Source organism: Vanellus vanellus (genome assembly GCF_965231255.1).
Source record: "Vanellus vanellus genome assembly, chromosome: 3".
Taxonomy (NCBI): Eukaryota; Metazoa; Chordata; class Aves; order Charadriiformes; family Charadriidae; genus Vanellus; species Vanellus vanellus.
The window spans coordinates 67317851-67339245 of NC_138907.1; the positions used below are offsets into that span (position 1 = coordinate 67317851).

The 21395-nt window shown below is 38.7% G+C and overlaps 2 protein-coding genes across 2 annotated transcripts in view; one reads left to right on the plus strand and one right to left on the minus strand.

The window, feature by feature from the left end:
- Nucleotides 1-21395, minus strand: part of AKAP7 (A-kinase anchoring protein 7) — a 93140-nt gene that overhangs the window by 47970 nt on the left and 23775 nt on the right. Inside the window, exons 6-7 of the mRNA XM_082480863.1 lie at nt 15738-15850; nt 4270-4414 (exon numbers count right to left, since the gene is read on the minus strand). Coding sequence (XP_082336989.1) covers nt 4270-4414; nt 15738-15850 — 258 coding nt within the window. The remainder of the gene's footprint in view (nt 1-4269; nt 4415-15737; nt 15851-21395) is intronic.
- MSH5 (mutS homolog 5) lies at nt 8815-11344 on the plus strand (the record flags this gene model as incomplete). The annotated part of the gene is made up of 1 exon (XM_082480854.1): nt 8815-11344. The coding sequence occupies exon 1, from the start codon at nt 8909-8911 to the stop codon at nt 11342-11344; it is 2436 nt and encodes an 811-aa protein (XP_082336980.1). The 5' UTR covers nt 8815-8908.

Genomic DNA, 21395 nt, shown 5'->3' on the forward strand with positions numbered 1-21395 from the left:
TAACTGAACACTACCTTGAGGATGAAGCTTCAAAGTTATTACCACTGTCACGTCAAATTTTAACTCCTGAATACATACCCTGGCATGCAGATACAGAGAAATCTTGTGGCCTGTAGGCTCTGCTGAAGACAGTGGATGCTGCTCTGTACCTGCTGTATACTGCTGCAGCTCAGCAGGTGTTCCACCTCTGCCTTGATTCATATCAAGCTATTATGCTTCTCATATTTTTAAACACGCTTTTAAAATGTACAGCTACCAAGCTGGCACTTATTAGACATGGTAGCATGCAATTCTTTGTTCATATGGATTTCTGTTTCTAACATTAGTTCTGGTCCCTTTTTAGATATTTTCATCTTATACATTTAACACTCAAATCTGGCCCAAACTCTAGGTGACAAAAAGTAAATACTGTTTTTGTATTTTCTGTGCACTTCAAGGAAAGAAGATAACTGCTTGGATACACGTACATGTAGAGAGAACTAGAGCTGAATATCGTGTTTTGTCTGTATTAAGTAATTTTCAATTTTCACTATTTCTGATGTATTAATAGAACCGCATTAACTCCTTCCCGTGCTTATTTTAATGTCCTAGCTACCTATAGTTACTGCAAACCTATTCAAATCACATTTAAAACATTTTAAAATGAGTTTTTCAATATTCCTTAAAATGTAGTTTCTTTTCCTCTGAAATGAAAAAATAAGTCATTTAAACTCTGTAGCTGTTTTCCTTCCCTACTGGCTTTAGATAAATATATATTAACATGAACAAAACCAGAAAAATGAAAGACATGTATTTGTACAAGATGCATCTATGTCCACATAGGACCGAGAAAAGTGGGGATACTACTACTACACTTTCTTAATGTGGTATCAGCAAAGAACATCCATTCAAATACTATGGCTAAAGAAAGTCAGACGTAGTAGTCATGTAAAAATAATTCAGAGGAGAATTCTGTTTGGACTGTGAAAATGACACTTCCCATAAATTATTTACGCTTTGACACACCAGGACTGAGTTAAAGCCAAACAGGCATCTGATTCTTGCTTTGAATACCAGTTGATTGACTGCTGTTATAAACCATTTAACGGGACTCATATTCAAAAGACAGCTGAAAGACTGACTGTCTCATTTCAGCATTCTGAGATGACAGTAAGAAGACAAGTTCAAGAAGAGAGATTTAAACAAATGTTTTGAGAAAACATTGTCACTATATATATACTACTAAACTGCTTTTATTTTTAATGAGTTATTTACCATATCCCTTAATCAGACACATATTCCAAATTATTCTGAAGTATATTCATGAATAGTGGAGCCTCAATTACACCTAAATGAAAAATTTTATACCATGTTCAATAATCTTGTAATTTCTCTAAGCATTTGGATGCAAATAAGTAATATTTGAATGTACAAACATGTACATAAGATATCAGATACATAGTTATAGAGATATAAACATAACTACAAGACATACTTAACACAAGGTAATAAATACGATAAAATATTTAGATAGACAGACAGATACGTATAAATATATCTCACCAATTTTGACTGATCTGGATTTTGCAATAATGTTTTCACTAATTTGAACAGACATTCTACACTTTTTATTCCTCTGTACTGCTTTTGATTTGTTTTGTAACAGTTTTGTAACTGTTTTTGTAACAGTCTACCTAAACTAAATAAAGGTGGTCCTAAGCGCAAACAAAAACACTAACAGCAATTAGCATTTGCAAAGTGCCTGACGTGTTTAAATCATTGTATAAGAATTTAATCATAAGTCCTCAAAACAGTCCTCAGGACCATTAAGCACTTCCACCAGCAATGCTGCAGTATGGGGAAACAAGTAACCACAAGGCAGAAACTAACTCTTCACCAAATCTCTACAGAGAGTCCCGGAACCAGCACTAACTTTTAATAGCGGTATTTATGTAAAGCTAGATCAAATAACAGGAATTTAGAAGTAGTACTAACTGTTCATGAACACTCTTTGCCTCCAACATAGTATTAGTTTGATAGCATTAAGAATGAAACAATCCAGAGCTTGAAAAGTGGCTGAAAAACAGCAGATGATGCACCAGGTATAACCAGGTACGACCTACCTATTAACCAGGTATAGTTTTTAGGATGATGAAAAAAATGTGTGCTTAGGAAAAAATGAGTATAATGCATTATTCACGTCTATTTCTGTCAATTATAAGCCTTTGAAAGTTGGAGCTTTCCATCAAAATTAGCTCAACTAGAAAGGTGTCTGGATCAGAAGTTTTATTTTATGCTCATCATATCTTTAAAGGTTTTGCAGAATTTGAGGATGGACATGATACCTTCATAAAATCTTTATCTTCTTGAAATGTCTTAGTCCCTAGCAATGTAACTTCATAACAAACAGAAGTTTTCATCATTTTGAGATTTCTTGGTCCTTAAGGATGTATCTTCATAACAAACAGAAGTTTTCATCTTTATGAGATTCCTTATTACTTAAGGATGAAGACAGGGCTTTCCTTTAAAAATGTCCGCATAAGAAAAGATTCCATTGAAGACATTTCTATTCAGCTAGTTGGGATGGCAACAGTCTTGGAAGATTTCCCTGATGTTGCATGTTTTGTTTGTTCTTTCTGAGGATATGATCATTCCTTGGTCATGAATATTTTCATTACTGAGGCTAGTGTGCTTTGTAGTGGGAAACGTTAGATCCACAGAATAATTTGCTTGTTGGAATGATTTCTGGTCACTTGTTACCAGAAATCTGGAAAATGTTGCAAGGTATATGAGAACAAATTTATCATAGTCTTTAAGTGAACATTTTATTGTTGAGACTCCTTGTAAAAGATTTTTCATATTTCTTTCCTATTATTAGAGGATCCATACAAGAACAGATGTTCGCTTTTCCTTAAGCAGGTCAAAGTTAAGACTTTGCTTTATTAAGATTTATTAAGACCATCCATACTCTTGTTGAGATCAAGCTATTGCCCATTGACATCGTGCCAAATAGAGTTTTGCTCTATTCCTAAATTTCTATTTCTAAAGAAAAAAGACAAAGTTAAGTCTTCACATGAACTTTTACTATGAGTTTCAGTATCCCATGTCTTCCAACACTCTACATTCAACCTTTGACATGACTGCAGCAAAAAAAAATTCCCAAAAACATAAAAACCAAGTTGTACCAGTATAAAGAAGAAAAAATATAACCAAACTCCAATGACCTTGACCTGTTCCCTGCTATAAACCTGTCTTTTGAGACTCACCTCTAACATGACATATATAAGGAATCATCCTAATTAGGACAGGTGAAAAAAAAAACAATTAAAATAAAAAACTTTGTATTTTGCTGTATTACTACTTGACCATCTTCCCATGTAATCTGATTTCCTAAAGATCTGCAGGTGTAGGAATGGTATTTTTAAAGATATTCCAAACACATCACGCAATACATTCCTAGATTTAAAGGGGTGACTGCATTTAACAAAAAATCCTCAATGTTCTCTAGTTATTCCACTTAGAGTACTTTAACTCATGTTCTTAATATTACTAATAGCAGCCTTAAGATTCACTATCAGCTGCTGGGAACTAACCATCACAGAGAGGTTTATTGTACAAGCCATTATCCCATAGCCTCTCAGTCCACAGACCTTCCATGTGTATCACCTGAAGTTCCAGCTATACTAGGTTTGTGGCAGAAATGAGAAGACAAGCCTAGAAGCATAGGGACGTGAAGCTTCTGTTCAGGTAAAACAGGAGGACATAACTGTGACTTCTAGCATTGTAATGATCTAAGTAAGGTCTCTGTACAATGCCTTTAAAGTCTTGATGGTATTCTGAACAGTTATTACAAAATCTGTTGTACCACTGAAATTCTCTCCATATATGAATACAGTCCAAGTAAGGTCCCATTTCTGGCAAACCAGAGACATTTCGTTTAGCTTTAATCATCTATAATTATCATGCCTAATCTAACTCAGGCACACAGGCTGTCTTTATAGTCAATAGAGAGATGAGCAGTTCTGGAGAGTGATACATCTCACTCTTAAACACTCATTTTAGGATCAGAAATGGAACTGGATTCTGGGGACCGATAGTTGAAAATAAACTTCAGCTGTCAGCAAGAAATACACAGTGTTCCTGGAGAGCCAGGATTGAAGGACAGACTTCTGTCGGACTCCATGGATATTATTACAAGAATTGCCTAACATACACTCCAGAAAAAATGGCTTTTCAGGGATGTAACATATAGACAAAATTGATATAAGAGGAAAATGAAGATGTACTTACCAAAAACAATAGAGGACTCACAGTAGTAGTAACCATTTGGTTGCTTTTTTTTCAACATGGAGCAAAGATCTAGGCGGTGCAGTATCTCATCTCCAAAATAATGGTTTTTAAAATCTTCATACAGGCTTGAGTCAATTTTTTTCACCTTTAAGTAGCAACATAAAATTCCATTAGGCATTTACTAGAAGACTAAATTTTCATATCTAATTCCCATACTTTTCATTTTAACCAGACATATAGTTAGGATGGAAAACTACTTCAAGATGCAAAAAGAATACTGAAACAACAATGTCCCATATCTTCTGTTTTAGTTAAGCCCTGTCTGCTGCAGAACTTAAACAAGGAAATAAAAGTGTCATTACATCTCCTTTCTACCCCTCCCTCCTCAGTCCTGTAGGAAACAAATGTACATACACAATGCTACAACTGCTTTAACTTCCAATGGTTTGCCACAGTCTTCATGGAACATGTAACCGGAAATTATTCTTGCTGTCAGAGGCATGCTATGACAATGAAGAATCTCAAATCTTTGCCAAGGACAGTTTTCTGGGTCTTTAAAATCACCAAACAGGAAAATGTTGTTGTATTTAACTTGCTCTAAGCTTTATATCTCAGCAAATCTAAAAACTTACAGTGATTTACAATATCACTATCATCACGTAGTTTTGTGTACATGAAATGGAACATAATAAATATTCTATTAAGCTCTTTTCAGAAAACCTCCTTTCAGTAGTTATTTTAAGACTTTAGAGTTCCTCATTCCATCTTATTTTCAATAAAAATAAATTATCTTGTAGAAATTAAATATTTTCTCCTTCAATCCATCTCAAAATAATGCTGTTTGCTTTTTAAAAATCATTACTATATGCTAAGGGATGTTAGGAGCGACCACTGTCTCCAGCAGCTCCAGCCCAGGGCTCCCTACTGCCTGGCTGCTGGAGTCCAGCCTGGTACCCTGGGGACCCAGGATGGATATGCCTGCTGCTTTCACGTCCCAGAGACACACACACTTGCTCAGAGGACATGGACATGGCTGGCTACACAGGCTGTCACAGATAAGGTACTGCTTTCAACAGCACCCACATACAGGGCTCACATGAGACACAAGCGCAGATAGCCCCCACACTAGTGCAGGCACGCACATGACTGTCTCCAGGTTCACAGGCACATGTGCATTTGTGCATCCCCCAAGCACAGTCACGGCCCCTCTGTCTGCCTGGTACTCCCGCCCAGATCCCAGGCCCCCACAGGTCCCGCACTTGCCAACTGGTCCAGCCTGAGGTTTTGGTAGCAAACACCCACATCCCTCACATACACACGGTTTGGCGAAGATACAGACATTTGCCCCCAGCAGCCAGCACCCTACACACCAGTTCACTCAGACAAGCATGCCCACCAGCCCCTTTTACTACCCCTTCTGTCCACTCCTCCTTTGTTCCTCCCCATCCCCTTCCCCTGCATATCCCACATCCGTTCGCACAGTACCACCAACCCCCTCAACACCCTGGACCCTCAGCTTCACATCCCCAACAGCTGCAAAGTCCCAGTTTGCCTGCAGTTTCTTGATAGCCCAACAGTTAGTGTGACTGACAAGGCTTGTTTCTTGGTTTTGTGTGTTATGTTTCACAGGTTTGTGTCTCTGTATATTTTGTTCCTGGCTTCCCCCTTTCCCTTATCATCCCATTTGACAAGGCCTTCAACCAGACAGTACTACTGAAATAAACATCCCCACACTCCACACGTCTCATCAATCTGTGTGACTGACCAGGTTTGGGTCTTGCTGCTGCCTCCCTTATCATATGCTTGTCAGGTTTGTGTCTCTGTAGGTGTTGTTTAGGGCCTCCTCCTTTTCTTATTATCCCCTTCTGCACTGAAAAGGTCCCCCAGCAGACACCCTAAAGGGGACAGATGCTGTCTCCTTCCTCACACCCTCACACTATACCCATTCATCTGATCATCACGCTCACGCATTTCGTATGGTGCTTCATTCACAATTACTCTTACACAAGATGGGCTCGGTGTTGGTATGTCTACCGAACTTTTACTTACGAACAAAATTACTGACTTCAGAAGCACTTTGCTTGAGTAAGTACCTGCACATTTGGTTCTCTAAAGTCTAATTTAGAGACTTGTGGTGGCCTTTAGTAAATTAGACTTTCAGTTCCCTAAAATCTAATTTAGTGAAGGTCAAAAATGTCTTCCCATTTCCTTAATCTCTGAAACGATGACATCTAGTGGCAGATGCTTTTCATTTCGGGTACAGGACCTCCTTGGAAGTCTCCATTTATTCCATCCTCACTGTCATTATTTAAAATGTTATATTCTATGGCTAGATTAGTCCTTATGTACTAAGGTTATTTTGAAATTAAATCATCATTCTTTGCTTTTTGGCTGACAGTTCTTAGAAATACATTTAGACATCAATCAGTAATAAAAAAAAGGCCTTTTCAGCCAGGAGAACACTTGTCAAAACGTGAAGCCTTGAGTACTCGTGGAATGAAATGAGGAAAGAAAATCACCACTTCACGCTCCAATAGAAAAATAGCATTTACAAGAGGTTGGGATGTTGCCTGTCAAAAACAGGTTTTGGTAAGGTGTGAATCAAATGTTGAATGCTCAGGAATAGTGTTGTTTGTGATGCAATACTGAAAGATAGTTGGAAAAGCAGCCATGGGAAAACTGTATGATATTTTTAATAACTTGGAGCAATTTCTGGAGTGCTGTTTGCAATGGTTGCAATTAGATGTGAAAGGATGAAACAACACAGAAGGCCACGGTTCACTTCTTAATTGAAAGGGTCTAGACAGTGAAAATGAGAGACAGTTGTTCCCACGTGGGAAAGTTATAGATGCTGATTGTAAAGATATGCTATAATTGGGGGAAGGGGAGAAACAGAGTACTTGAGAGGCTATTTTGAAGCATTTGGTGCCAGAAGGGGAGGAGGAAGACAGGTGCCTCTTGGGGAAGTGCTGTAACAAATGGATGCCTGTAAAGGGACATGGTTGCATAACGTGCTTGGAGAGGTGTTGCGTGAGGAGCTCTTGTGAGCCCAGCAGGGCACCAAGGCGACAGCATTTGGTAGCCCTGTCATGTCTGCACCTCCTCTGCATGCAGGGGGGGAAGGTGCAGCCTGCCGTCCCCAGCCTGCAATTAAACCCGCCAGCTGCATGGAGGAGTCCCCGTGGCTGCTGTCCGCAGGTGGCCGGGCAGCGCTTGCCCCTTTGTGGGACCAGGGGCAGGAAGGCTCAAGCAGTGACAGGCCTTAACACGGCTGCAACACATGGCACCCAACGCCCCAGCAAGCAGCTTCAGTTCCCATGTACCAGGCCCCACAGACAAATTGCTCACCTCCCAGCACCACACGTCCAGCTCTCTGAAGGTGAGGGCTGTGTATGAAGATTCATTTACGGTTGCTCAAAGTAGCCCGTTAAGAGAACTGTGGAAGCCACAATGGGTGAAAGAGGTGAACAGTGGGGAAAGCTGGACAGCGGGACAGCCGTGGGTCCCGCTGGAGCACTGGCAGGCAGTGGAGAGGCAGGTCATGGTGATGCTAGGCAGCAGCTGATGCGTGGCATCCCTTGCCGGCCAGCGGGCTGCGCTGCTCGGGGAGCTTCTTTCAACCGCCTCCTCTCCCTCCTCCTCAGAGCCGGGCTCCCAGGAGGCCGGGGAGGGAGGCAGCGAGCCGCTCCCGGCGACTGGGGAGGGTCTGGCGGGAGGAGCTCGATCCCCGAGGAGTTCCCATTCAGCCGGGAGGCCGCAAGGGAGGCTGAGGGCTCATTCCCTGCCGGGAGGGGCAGCGGGGAGCGACCGGCGGTTAACGGCAGCGCGGCGGGGGCGGGATGGCGGCCGCGGCCCGGCTGCGGTAGAGGAGGTTTAGCGCCACAGCGCGACGCCTTCCTGACAGGACCCGGCGGCGGGGAGGCCTGAGCGCTGGTAGCGCCAAGCACCGGCCCGGGGAGGGAGGGAGGGGAAAGGGGTCGAAGTAAAAACTTTTGGGCTGCAAGGAGACGCAGCAGCCGAGACGAGCTGCCCGCCTGTGGTGAGGAGGGTGAGTAGAGGGGGGAAGAAGTAGGAGAGGGTTGGAAGTGTGCTGCTGACAGTGCCTGTGGACTCTGTAGGGGAAACTGGTATGGTTGATTCCTCCAGCAGTACCTTATGTACTTGTACAGAAACCGGTACTTTGTGATGGTGCTGCATAAATACCGCGGTAGGACCCTGAAACAATGACTGGTTTATGTGGCTGCATTGTTGTGAGGAGCTGTGGTCAGTGCACGTGGGCGTCCCGTACCTCTGAACGAGGATGATTTTGTAGGTGCATATACATGTGTGCATGTACAGTACTGTATTTATGGATATTCGGGCATACATATGTGCTTACTAAAATAAAGGATACAAAGAAAAACTGTAGAACTATTCCAACATAGCTGGTCATTAGCTCAGTAACATCTTGCTTGGAAGCAAGACGGCAGCTGTAGTTATTGGCTGCATTTTTTCACTTGCGCAGGTAACGTATCTTTAATTTCTGGTAGCATCTTAGTTTCTCTGGGGTTGGAAGAGTGTTAACCTGCTGTTGTCAATTACAGTTAATTCTCAGAACTGTTTGGATGAGTTGTGAATAAAAATATCTTTCTCCAACAGAATGAGTGCCACATCAGCCACAAGTTGTGCCTTGCCTCCACCACTTGGGCCTGAACAAGAGGACCAAGAGTGCTCTGAGACACACATGTCTGTTTTGTGGTATGCAGGGCAGCTTGCAATTACTTATTATGATACAGAAGATTGCTCAGTCTACTTCATGCCTGACATACTTGATAATGAAGACCTTAAGCTACTGCAAAAGGTGATTGGGGAAGTTAATCCTCAATGTATAGTGACCAGTGCAAAACAGGACCAGAATATTGCCAAATTCCTGACCGACTTAACAGGTGCTGCTGGTGATAAAGATATAAGAAAACCAGAAATTGTCCTGTTTCCTAACATAGATTTTGGCCTGGAAGTCAGCAAGCAACGGATCCTATCTAGGCAATTTCCATTTATCCCATCTCATATGACTGCAACAGAGAAAGTTCTCTACTTGTCCTCAATCATCCCTTTTGAGAGCCCGCTCACGATACGAGCCCTAGGGGGACTCCTTAAGTTTCTAGACAAGAGAAGGGTTGGAGTTGAGCTTGAAGAAAGCACTGTTGCAGTTCCTATTTTGTCCTTTAAAAAGTTTGTGCTGTCAGATATTGTGCATATGGACCAGGACACTTACTGTGTCCTGCAGATATTTAAAAGTGATATCCATCCTTCTGTGTACAAGCTGTCGAGTGGATTAAAAGAAGGATTCAGTTTATACGGAATTTTAAACCGTTGCAGGTGCAAATGGGGAGAAAAACTGCTGAGGCTGTGGCTCACACGACCTACTCAGAATTTGACAGAGCTGAACAAACGGCTAGATGTTATCCACTTCTTCCTGCTGGCTCAGAACCATGAAACAGTCCTCACTCTTCAAGGTTGCCTCAAGAATATTAAAAACGTGCCTCTTATTCTAAAAAGAATGACTCTTTCCCACACAAAAGTTAGTGATTGGCAAGCACTCTATAAGACAGTGTACAGTGCAGTGTGCCTTAGAGACACGTGTCGTTCTCTGCCCAACAGCATTGAACTCTTTCAGACTATTTCACGTGTCTTTACTGATGATCTACACTACATTGCTAGTCTAATCAGCAAAGTGGTGGACTTTGAAGGCAGCATCTCAGAGAACCGCTTCACTGTTAGACCCAACGTGGACCCCACCATTGATGAGAAGAAACGAAAGCTGATGGGACTGTCAGACTTCCTTACAGAAGTGGCACGAAAAGAACTGGAGACCTTGGAGAATCATATTCCCTCCTGTTGTGTGATCTACATTCCTTTGATTGGGTTCCTTCTCTCCATTCCACGGCTACCAACTATGGTGGATAAGAGCGACTTCGAAATCGAAGGCTTGGACTTCATGTTCTTGTCAGAGGATAAACTGCACTACAGAAGTGCTAGGACTAAGGAGCTAGACAGCTTGCTGGGTGACTTGCACTGTGAGATCAGAGACCAGGAAACACTTATTATGCACCAGCTGCAGACAAAGATCTTGGAGAAGTCTGAAGTGCTTAACAGTGTGATTGAATATACTGCACATCTCGATGTGCTACTAGCTTTGGCAGTGATGGCCCGGGAGAATGCTTACTGCCGGCCACGCTTTACTCACCGTCATGGCTTCCACATTAAGGATGGAAGACATCCGCTCATGGAACTATGCGCAAAGACTTTTGTGGCCAATCCTGTGAACAGTGGTGAGGCTACCAGACGAATAAAGATCATCACAGGGCCCAACTCATCTGGAAAGAGTGTTTACTTAAAGCAAGTAGGTCTTATAGTATTCATGGCTCTAATCGGCAGTTATGTCCCTGCAGCAGAGGCAGAGATCGGAGTAATTGATGGGATTTACACAAGAATCCACAGTAGGGAATCAGTTTCTGTAGGGCTCTCTACTTTCATGATTGATCTTAACCAGGTTGCCAAGGCAGTAAACAATGCCACAGAGAGGTCCTTGGTACTTATTGATGAGTTTGGTAAAGGGACCAACACACTGGATGGCCTGTCCCTCCTGGCTGCTGTCCTGAGGTACTGGATCAGTCAAGGCACCCAGTGTCCACAGGTCTTTGTGTCCACTAATTTTCACAGTTTAATGCAGCTAGAACTCCTGCCTGACACGCCTCTTCTGGAGTACCTGACCATGGAGACCCATCAAGATGGAGATGAGTTGATATTTTTCTATCAGATCAAACAGGGCATGTCCACTGTTAGTCATGCTGCCAACATCGCTGCATTAGCAGGAATGCCAGCCAAAATTATTGAAAGAGGAGTAGAAGTCTCAGAACTGATTCGCAATGGAAAAGCTATCAAACGTATTGATCATCCTTCAAAAGGAGATCAGATGGAAAAATGCAAGTCTGTTGTGGAAAAGTTTCTTCACCTAGACCTTGATGATCCCCATATGGACTTAGAAGAGTTCATGCGTAAAGAGGTGCTGCCTTCTGCAGCCTCAGTCCTCTAGCAGGTTTATGTGTAAAAGCATGGATTACATCATATCTACCATGTTCAATAGGACAGCTTGGTAATTTAAAGAATGATCACTGTGACTAACACCTCACACTACATTTAGCTTGTAGCACACTGTCTATTGTGTATGTCCTTTCTTCTTGTTTAAAACATGTACTGTAGTTACATATCTCTACAATATGGTATATGATATGAAAGCAGGAAGACAAAGAAGAGAATTCAAGAACTTCTTCCAGCTGTTGGGTCACCCAGTTTGTGCATTTTCTGCCTCTGTTGCTAGATCTTCCAATTAAAAAAATACTGTAGAAAAATCACAAAACATTTCTGCTGGTCTCATCAGACTGGGAAAGCAGTGTTTATTGTTTTGTATTGTGCCAAAGTGATTGTTTCAGCTATTTAAGAATCAGCATCAAAGATTCCAAATAAGTATGTGCCTGAGACTCCCATACCAGCAAGTAACAGTTGTCACAATACAAGCCACTGACATAGAGGCTGATAAATGGAAATACAGAGGTATTTAATGAGCTCTCCACCTTTTCTTATACCAGCATTTCTGTCCAAAATGCCAGAGATCCCAGGAGTTACTATACAAAAAATTCTGGAGGTCAGAATCAGCAGGGACTGATAAACAGGGGAAGTGCTTTGGTATTACTGAGAATCACTCTCTTCTCATAAGGTTCTGTATCAAACAACTATGTATCTATGCCATATGGGTATAAATAAAAACCAAAATTACAAATCTAGGAAACTGAAAACTATACTAGGGATATAAGACAGAAATTCACATTTTTTATTCTATTTTTGAGTATTGAGTAAAAGTTAATATTAAAGGAATAATACCAGGGCAAGGATTCCCTTTCACTTCTCTTGTCATGCAGAGGATCTTTACTGAACAGAGTATTTGATTTACGCATATGTAACAAAAATTCATTAACAAATTAATGAAGCAGGAGACATAATATGTAGGTACTATAGAAGTAATAACCTTTCCTACAACGAGATAAGTGCCTGAGATTCCTTATCTAAATAGGACAGAAGAGACATTAGATAGAAAATTTTAGGAGTCAGACAATAACCTATAACTGCTTACAGTATGGCTAATAAAAGACATCAGCAGATATACCACATCTCTCTTCCACTATATTTGATTGCAAGAAGCCAAAAATATTAACATCACATAAATTGAGAGAAAAATTACATGAGAAAAAAGTAATTGCCTTCATAATTACCAGTATTAAACATGTTAACTGGTATGTCTAGTTGAAGATAACAAAAAGATGAATGTGAGTGCACATTAAAAAGATTTAAATTTGGAGACACTGCCTTGCATTTGATTCAGTATAGAATATCCTCCTTTATGATGAAGAAATTATTATTTTTATTACAAAATAAGTACCTTAAAATCTCTATATGAAACTAGGATAGTGGCAAAAGTTTACCATAATTTACATTTAAAAATACAAGAATAAATTACTGAATCATGCAGTTACTGCTATTTCCAGTGGATTCATAATAATACTGTCCGCAAAATAATGTCTAGCATCTTGACGATGTTACCATTCAACTGGAATGGTAACAGTGAATCAGGCCTTGTACTACACTTGCAAGTGTTGTAAATACAAATGTTTTTTTCTCGCTAATATATTCTCTTTTACTAATTATACATACAGCATTCTAAAGATATACTGTACAGAAGAATATAATATATTAAATATTCATAAATTATATTTTTGGCATTTTTTCTTGTCAACCACTGCCTGGCTAAGGACACAGAGCAATTTCGCTGTCAGTCATCTTCTACGTATAAAATCTATTTCACGGTATTTGCAGTTCTGGAAGCACTAAGTATCAAAGGATGTCCAAATGTCATACAGCATTTATCAAGTGTGCCTCATAACACACCCTGAAATAAACAACAGTCTGGACGAATGAAAAATAAAGGGGTTGTGACTGACCTGTGGCAACATAGCAGGCTAGTGAGGGAAGCAGGAATAGAAATGTTATCTTCAAGTGCACAGCTCCAGTTGCTTTCTTCACTGCCTTTCATTAGGTTCTTTGTATAGAAGATAATGATACTAACCCAAGATTCTTAACATCCAAACAATCAATTGTGAAAATAGCTAAACGTGCAAGTAAATTATATACCTTTATCTCCTTTCACAAGAACACTGAGAGGAACACTGTACCTCCCGATTTTGGGGAAGTGTTCAGTGGCACATTTGATCTCAGAATTGTCCAACTAAGCATGAGTAACAGGATGCTCCCACTTTTGAGTGGGTCAAGTTCTTCAACCTAAGAAGCTGAAGGGGGTACAGTAACCCAGATAGCACTTTATCTCACATTTTTATCCTTTATTAATGTCTGTTTCCAAGTTTTTTGCATTTCCCATTTTTAGCTTAATGCTGTGCCTTCAAAGTGGAAAGCTGATCTCTTCAGATCTTTATTAATTTTGAATTCTCAAACTCTTTGCTTTGTAAATATCAGCAACAATTTGGGAAAGTTACAATCTTTTCAAAATATATGCATTTCAAAAATGCCTGTAGTTATATTAAGGTTTGAAAAACAGATTTTTTTTTCCCAAAAGATGACTTGTGTGGAATTTAGATGTCATTATGAGGAGAATGGCTTAGCAGGGTATTGCTTCAAATAAGAAAACTTACATTAAAAAAATATTAACATAGTTATGAAGCTATAGCTGTGAACTATACTCAAATACTTTAGTTCTATTTGCTCTTTTATGTATAATATTCATCCACTCCCCTTTTCTTGTTTTTCATACTGTTGTATGATCTGAAAATGCAATTAGACGTTATATTAAAATATACTACAAAATAGTTATTCCTTTTATGTTTCATGTTTTTATTTATTGTTTTCAGTAAATGCATGGAACTATTGCACTAAATGCATGGACACAATGAAACAAAAAAACCATAGTAAAGACCGATGCTTATGCCTGACAGCAGACTGACAGAAAAAAATGTACAGATTTTTAATATATAATATCTTTCTATACAGTGTATCTTTAGAATACCATACGCATTATCCAGTGTTATGGAGGACTAAGGAAGATGATTTGTAATGACATTGACCTGGTTCTGTCAGCTGCAATGAATATCAGAACACAGAAAGCATGCATCCTGGCTAGTAGTTCATGCAAGGTATATAAATGTAAACAAAACAACCAACCAGCTAAAACCAACCAAAAAACAGAATGGCAAAAAACCTACCCTGACTGTCTCAGATGTTTTGACCAAAGAGTTAAATTACTAAACAGCTGATATTCTTGAAAAGATGTGTTGGTTTTTTTTAAATTACTGTTTTTAAAAAAAAAACTGTTAATATAAGCGAAAGCTAATGTGAGCTTACAAATTTAATAGCTATAATACCACCACTTACAACCTGCGGACAAGTCCTTAATTCTGATTTGGAGCAAGTATGTGTGCCCTTAAAGTTTCTTGTATCTCAAATTCCACTGCCTTCTTCCAACTGACTTCACAATAGTACTTAATTAAAATGTGGACCTTCAGCATTTTTGGAGTTATTTCTAATGAAATTTTAAAGTATTTTTCTTTAATGCTTACTATTACTGAAAAACCCACTTAAAATATTTATATTATGTACTTTAATTCTTACTTTAAAACATTTTTTTCCGGAAAATTATTTTCAGGATGTTAAAGGATCACGTAAAAGATTCTACACAATGTCAGCAAAAACAATTTATGGAGATATACCTAATGTTAAATAATACAATATTATTGTTAAATTAGCATGAAATAAAAAACTAGACATACTAATATTATTTCTATATATTTATCATCACAGTTATAACCTACTTTTATGTATTCGTGCATTTTGTCAAAAAGCTCATAAATAGTCAAGAAATAACTGCCTGCTGGAGAGAACATAGAAGATGTGTTTCATTGCTACTCTGAAATTCAACAAAGCATACTCAATAGAGGGAACTGACAGTCTGCATATTATGTACAGTCCAAATATAAATTCCACTGTTTATTTACTTCTTTTCTCCTATACAGTAATAAACCAAAACTATCCAAATAAACTGCAGTAATCTACACCCTAATAATAATTCTGTAATTTTGAACAAGTACTTTCATCCTTTGGTCTTGCATAGTTTCACAAAAGAAAACAGACTGTGATATTACTGTACTAAGAATATCAAGAATAGTAACTTAAAGTACAGTAGAGGACTACTGTTTATATGATAGACGTACTAATTATTTTTTCTAAAAAAATCAGTTTTTTCAAGTCTTACCTCTTCAGCTGGTTACAAAGTAGAAAGCACGATGCTATAGCATAAGCAACTCCTTTGTTCGCCTCCAAATTAAACTTTCTAGACTGCTGCTTAGCTATGTGAAATGTGAGCTCACCTCCTTACGTAGCTCTGTTGATTTTGACAACTTCATGAAGGTCAGATGTGGTTTAAAAACTCTTTCTTCTCCTGCCAAGATGCCCTTTTCTTGAAATATCTTCTTCATAGTCTCTGAGGGGGAGAAAAATGTAGAGGTACAACAATATTACATGATAGAATGCTTGAAAATGTGCTTTCAACTATAATATGAGTCACAGTCACTCCACATGGAAAAGATCATGAGTACTAAAAGGCATAGAGATTTCTAGTTAACTTCAAAAGTACATATTATTTCATGTGAAAATAGTCTTATATTTGCAGTTAATATGGGTCACAAATTTGGCTTTACTAAAATAATGGCAAGTAGAAAGCTGTCCATGCTATCTGCTTTTGCTATCAAAATAGGAACTTGACATTAAAACAATTCAGGAGTTACTCTCACTGGAAGTTTTGGAAACTTCAGGAAAACTCTGAGTATGTAACAGAATTGTCTGTCTACAAAAACACTATTCTGTGCTGAGTTCTATTACCTGTATTTGGGTAATCTCCCATTCAGACCAAAGGAAATCTGAAATGGAAAGCTATAAATTCTGGCACTGGATTTACATGGTAGAATTAGAGAACATATCAGCTATGCTGATGACTTTTGTTTGTTTTTTTAAGCTTCACTGTTGCCTTCTAAGCTAATCTCCTATTTTTAATGTACACTTTTATCTGTCTACAGCCCAAGCCAAAGCAACTCCACTGTGCTGACCTAGTTTACTATTTCCCAACTCATCTGCCCAATGTAATGTTTCATTTCTTGGAAATAAATTTCAGTATAACTTTGGAATTATGTTTCATATTTCTTTTAGCTGAAATACTTTACATGAAAAATTTCTGTTGTAATTTTGAAAACAGTTTACATAAAATTGATAAAACCTGTGGCAAAAATAGTGCCAGTAAGTAGAATATTTCCATTACTGAAAACCAGAAAAACTGCAAAATCTTTTTTTTTTCCTTTGCAAATACAACTTCCGTTTTTTCACTAGCTGCAGATCTAGCTGACTCACTATCCTTGAACTAAAATCAAAATAGCGGAAAACCATAAAATCAATCCTATCACATGAATTTCATCAAAAATTGCCATAATGATATATTTGCATTTAAGTGTATTACTTTTTGGGTTGATGGTTCAGCTGTACCAGAAAGATCCAGTGCATTATTCTCCCACCTGGAAGAAAATGCATTACACTGGGAAGCGAACAGCACAGATGGCTGAAAAAAAAATAGGGAAGACCTAAAGAAGAGGAATACAGGCATATAAAGCTGGCTAGCCTAAGTCTGCCAGTGTACACTCCTGTAACACGTCATTCCAGAGTCCTTACCCTTACCATTTTTTTTTTTCTATAGTAACTCTTAAGTGAGCTACTTTGAAATCACACTTAAGAAGAGATTTTACAAGTTTATGCATTACTTTGCAACAGAAAAGTTCTAGAAGGAGCTCAGAGTATTCACTTGGGACCTGGAAATCAAAATTCACTTCTCTTTCTCAGCTGCGTATAATTTATAACCTTAGGCTCCACAGTCTATGCAACTAAAGTTGGCATTTTGAAAGAAGCCAAGGAAATCAAAGACCCAAATACCATCTCTTAAACAGGCCCACTTGAAAATTCCCTTTCAACCTTCACTCCTCACTTATAAGATGCTGATGCATTTTAGAAAAAGAATTAGCCCAACCCTTTGCTCTAACTCAGAGGATGCTGAAAGGATAACCAGATTAAAACTTGCAAAGCATTTACACAATGGTAATAGAGGTCATATTACTATGACAGATGCTGAAAATACTCTACCAGAATGGTTGAGGTGGAAAGGGACCTCCGAAGGCCGTCCAGTCAAATCCTCTTGCTAAAGCTGAGCCGCCTAGAGCCCAGGACTATGTCTGGATGGGTTTGGCATATCTCCAAGGATGGAGAACCCACAACCTCCCTGGGCAGCCTGTGCCAGCGCTTGGTCCCCTCAGAGCAAAAACGCATTTCCTGATGTTCAGACGTCCCTGCCGCATCTCAGTTTGTGCCCGTCCTCTCTCTCCCCAACTTGCTCTGTGTACATATATATGTATATACATGCATAACTGCTATATAGATCTATGTATCTAAATCTATACACCTATGTATCTAGATCTATAGACCTATTATCTGTCTATAGCTATATATCTATACCCAAGTACAGCTTACCTACTTGCATTATTTTAAATTGTGTCTGCAGGAAACATTTCTAAATTTATACTGAATCCCCACTAAGCTATTGTGCAGCTGTGCACAAAAACGCTGCTGAACAACAGATTAACATATCAAAATAGAAGACTACAAATAAATGTTTGCTGCTTCTTCAAACTGAAGTTCAAATTAAGTCATTTAGCTATGGTGTGCATGTATTTCCATGCATCCAACAGCCTGCTTATTTTCTGATGTTAGTAAGCTAATAAAACATTACATTTATTTAAAACTGAAATTATCTGAAACAAAGCCATTTTCTGGTTCCTTTGTTTGGTTCTCTGAATTGCATCATTTGGGGACTCATTGACTTGGATGTTCCAAAAAAGGATTAGTATTATCAAAACTAGGTTTATGCTACCCTGTGATATTCTGACTCAGTCTTGTGGATTATAGTCTTTTTTCTCCCCTAAAAGCTCAAATTCTTTCTTCTATCATGTCTTATGCCAATCAGTGTCTTACCTCCCACTCTGCAATTAAGATCAGTACTGGTGAAGTTCTGCACCTCCAAAGGTGTCCCCGTAACTCCAGGAAGAGCTTAGTGTCAGACCAGTGGTTTGCCGATGAGCATCTGATCCCAGGATTTTAAGCCCATCGTTTTCAACAGGGTAGACAGATCACTAAAAATGTGCGTTACAGTGGGAGGGTAAGGAACCTACACTTTACACTGCTGAACAACAACCACACGGCCTGCGTGTCTTCATTTTGTGCTAAATAGCTTTGTTCAATTTCTGCTTCTATTTATCTTTCTTAATTCACCTTTTTTTCACACCTGGCAATTCTAATTAAGAAAAAACATAATGAAAAACTGGGTCAGAGGAAAGAAAGCATAACTTCAGAGAGAGACTGCAGTTTTAAATTTAATAGATTTACGTGTCTGTATGTGTGTGTCCACATATCGCCATATGTTCTCATGGTGATATGACTTCTCACACAGCTTTGTTCATGGCATAGATTTATTAAACATCACAGGCTCAAGAGATTGTCCACGCGTGCTGGTACTGCAGATAGCCCCAGGTTTGCAGTTTTTGACACTTAAGGAAAGTGTGACATTTTACTGGTTAAGGTGACTTACAAACACAATTAGCACGTTTCCTTCTTCAGACATAATGAAAATAGAAAGAAAACTGAGGAGATGGAGGGGGAAAAAAAGAAACAAAGGAAAATGTTTTCCTGAGAGCACAGGAAGGTTAAAAGATAATGTAGTGCTATTAATATCCATGCAGCTCTTTGAAGAAGTGGCCACAAGAAGGGTTTTAAAAGAAATGGGGAAGGAAGCAAGGATGCTGTGGGCAAGAGAAAATTCCAAGCTTATGGAACAGCATAAAAGTGGATTTGAAGACTGAGTAAATACACAAAGATTAAACTTTATGATGGGGATTGCCTGAACTGAAAGAAATAAGATGCTGGTCACAAGAATCATAGACAGACAATGCCCATGGGTCTTAACAAATTAGGATCTGCCATCTTTCCCCCAGACATTGACATTACTAGCTACACTAAAAAAAAAAATCAAACAAGGTCTGTGTTTTCCCTTACTAGTCTCAGGCTGACCAATGTTTGCAGCTTCAAAGTATACCCTGGAAAAGTAAAGGCTATTTTTACAAGCTCAATGACTTCCTGGAACAAATTTTTGGACAGCTTTCAGACCATCTTTCATGCAATTTGAAGTACTCTGCAATACCATTTTGTACCTTATTTTTATAATGTCAAAATTACTGAATGTCATCTGCCTCTCTTACATTGGGTGCAGCTGAATCCATTAGATAACTGTTTCCCCATAATTAGACTTGAAATGTGATACATGAAACTCACCCAGAACAGCTATATACTGGAAAGACTCAAAAATTCAACAGCTAGATCAATACAGAATGATTCACAGAAAAATTGCACATTGAGCCATATTCTGTAATACAAATAGCCATTTTATTTTCCAAAATTTCATTAGATATGGAAAACTGCTACATATGTATATTTTCGTCCAGTCTATTAATTTCTGCTTGTCTCTGAACCATGTTCCCTCAATTAAAAGGTTTGGAATTTAGGAACAGTATTCTCTCTCTTTATTGAATTTTTTTTTACTTTTACTTTACACTTGAAGCTAAAGACAAGCTGAGCATAGATAACTTACAATTGTAACTAACATGTTGAGTCATGTTCAAATTTTTAGAGTCCGTAGTTGGTTTTTAAAAAGTATTCTACTATTCTACTGGCTATTGGTTAGCAGAAGTTTGGGTTTTACAAAGAAGCTCTTCTGGTCATCCTTCCTTGCCTAATAGCATAGAGCATAATGCACTTGCAAAGCCTTACAAGACCTAATTTCCAAGTCAATGAAGAACTCAAAGCCCTTGATTTCAGATGCTAATATTTATCACAACCTCAAATATGTCATCAGAGGTGAGCACCATGAATTAAAAAAAATATATATTTTAAATATCATGTTATGCTTGGAATATATAATCAAAGGATGCATCAAGCACCAAACTCTCTACCATCCTACTGTTAAGACCATTATGAAGGACAGTATCAGCCTGAGGAGTGTCCCTGGCTGCTGTCTGACAAAAACTTACTGACTCCTGAACACCTCAGCAATCCCCAATCTCTGATGAACAAAAAAACAGTGGCTATACTAGGGTCAGTCACTACCTCAATTTCCCAATGGTTCTTCCACTGCTACTTGGTTATATATTAATTTGGCTTTCCTACCGTGAGTTGTCACTGTACCATACCACTATCATATATCAGTGAGCTATATAGTTATTTCAAACACCTATCAGCAGTATGCGTGGGTTGCTCTGTTTCTCTCCATCACCGTATACGTATATAGAAGAAAGATGTGCTCATTCATAAACTAGGATCCAAGGAGCAGCTGGACCATGCAATCCCCACTTTGTGCACAGATGCCAATATTTAAGGTAAGTCTTACAAGACAAACAATGATAATATGAAGGCTTAAAGTGCTGGACTGAAATAGAAACTCAGGTAGGACTTCCTGATAAGACTTGGTTCTTTTATTGACTTTAATCCATTCCAATACTTCCTAAAAGTTTGTCACAATCACAAAAAGAAGTGAGTGAGAGTACCTGCTTTTAAACCACAAAAACCAGAACTCGTTGGTTCATTTTATCAGTTGTTGTTATTCAGTATTTGGCAGCACAATATGAAGAAGAATGTAAATGAAAATCTAAAAGTATTTGCTGTCCTCCCTTTCAGAGAACCATACTTTATATTTTCAACATTAAGGAACAAATATGGAGATCACTGATGAGTGCTTTAGAGGAGCTAAGGCACTGAACATAGTGAACAGCACATCCAGTTTCATTAAATACTACAGCGGTGCTCAGTGGCCTTTAACCAGATCGTTATATGTGTTCTATACAGTGGAATGTTAACAATCAAAAAACATCTCATAATAAACAATC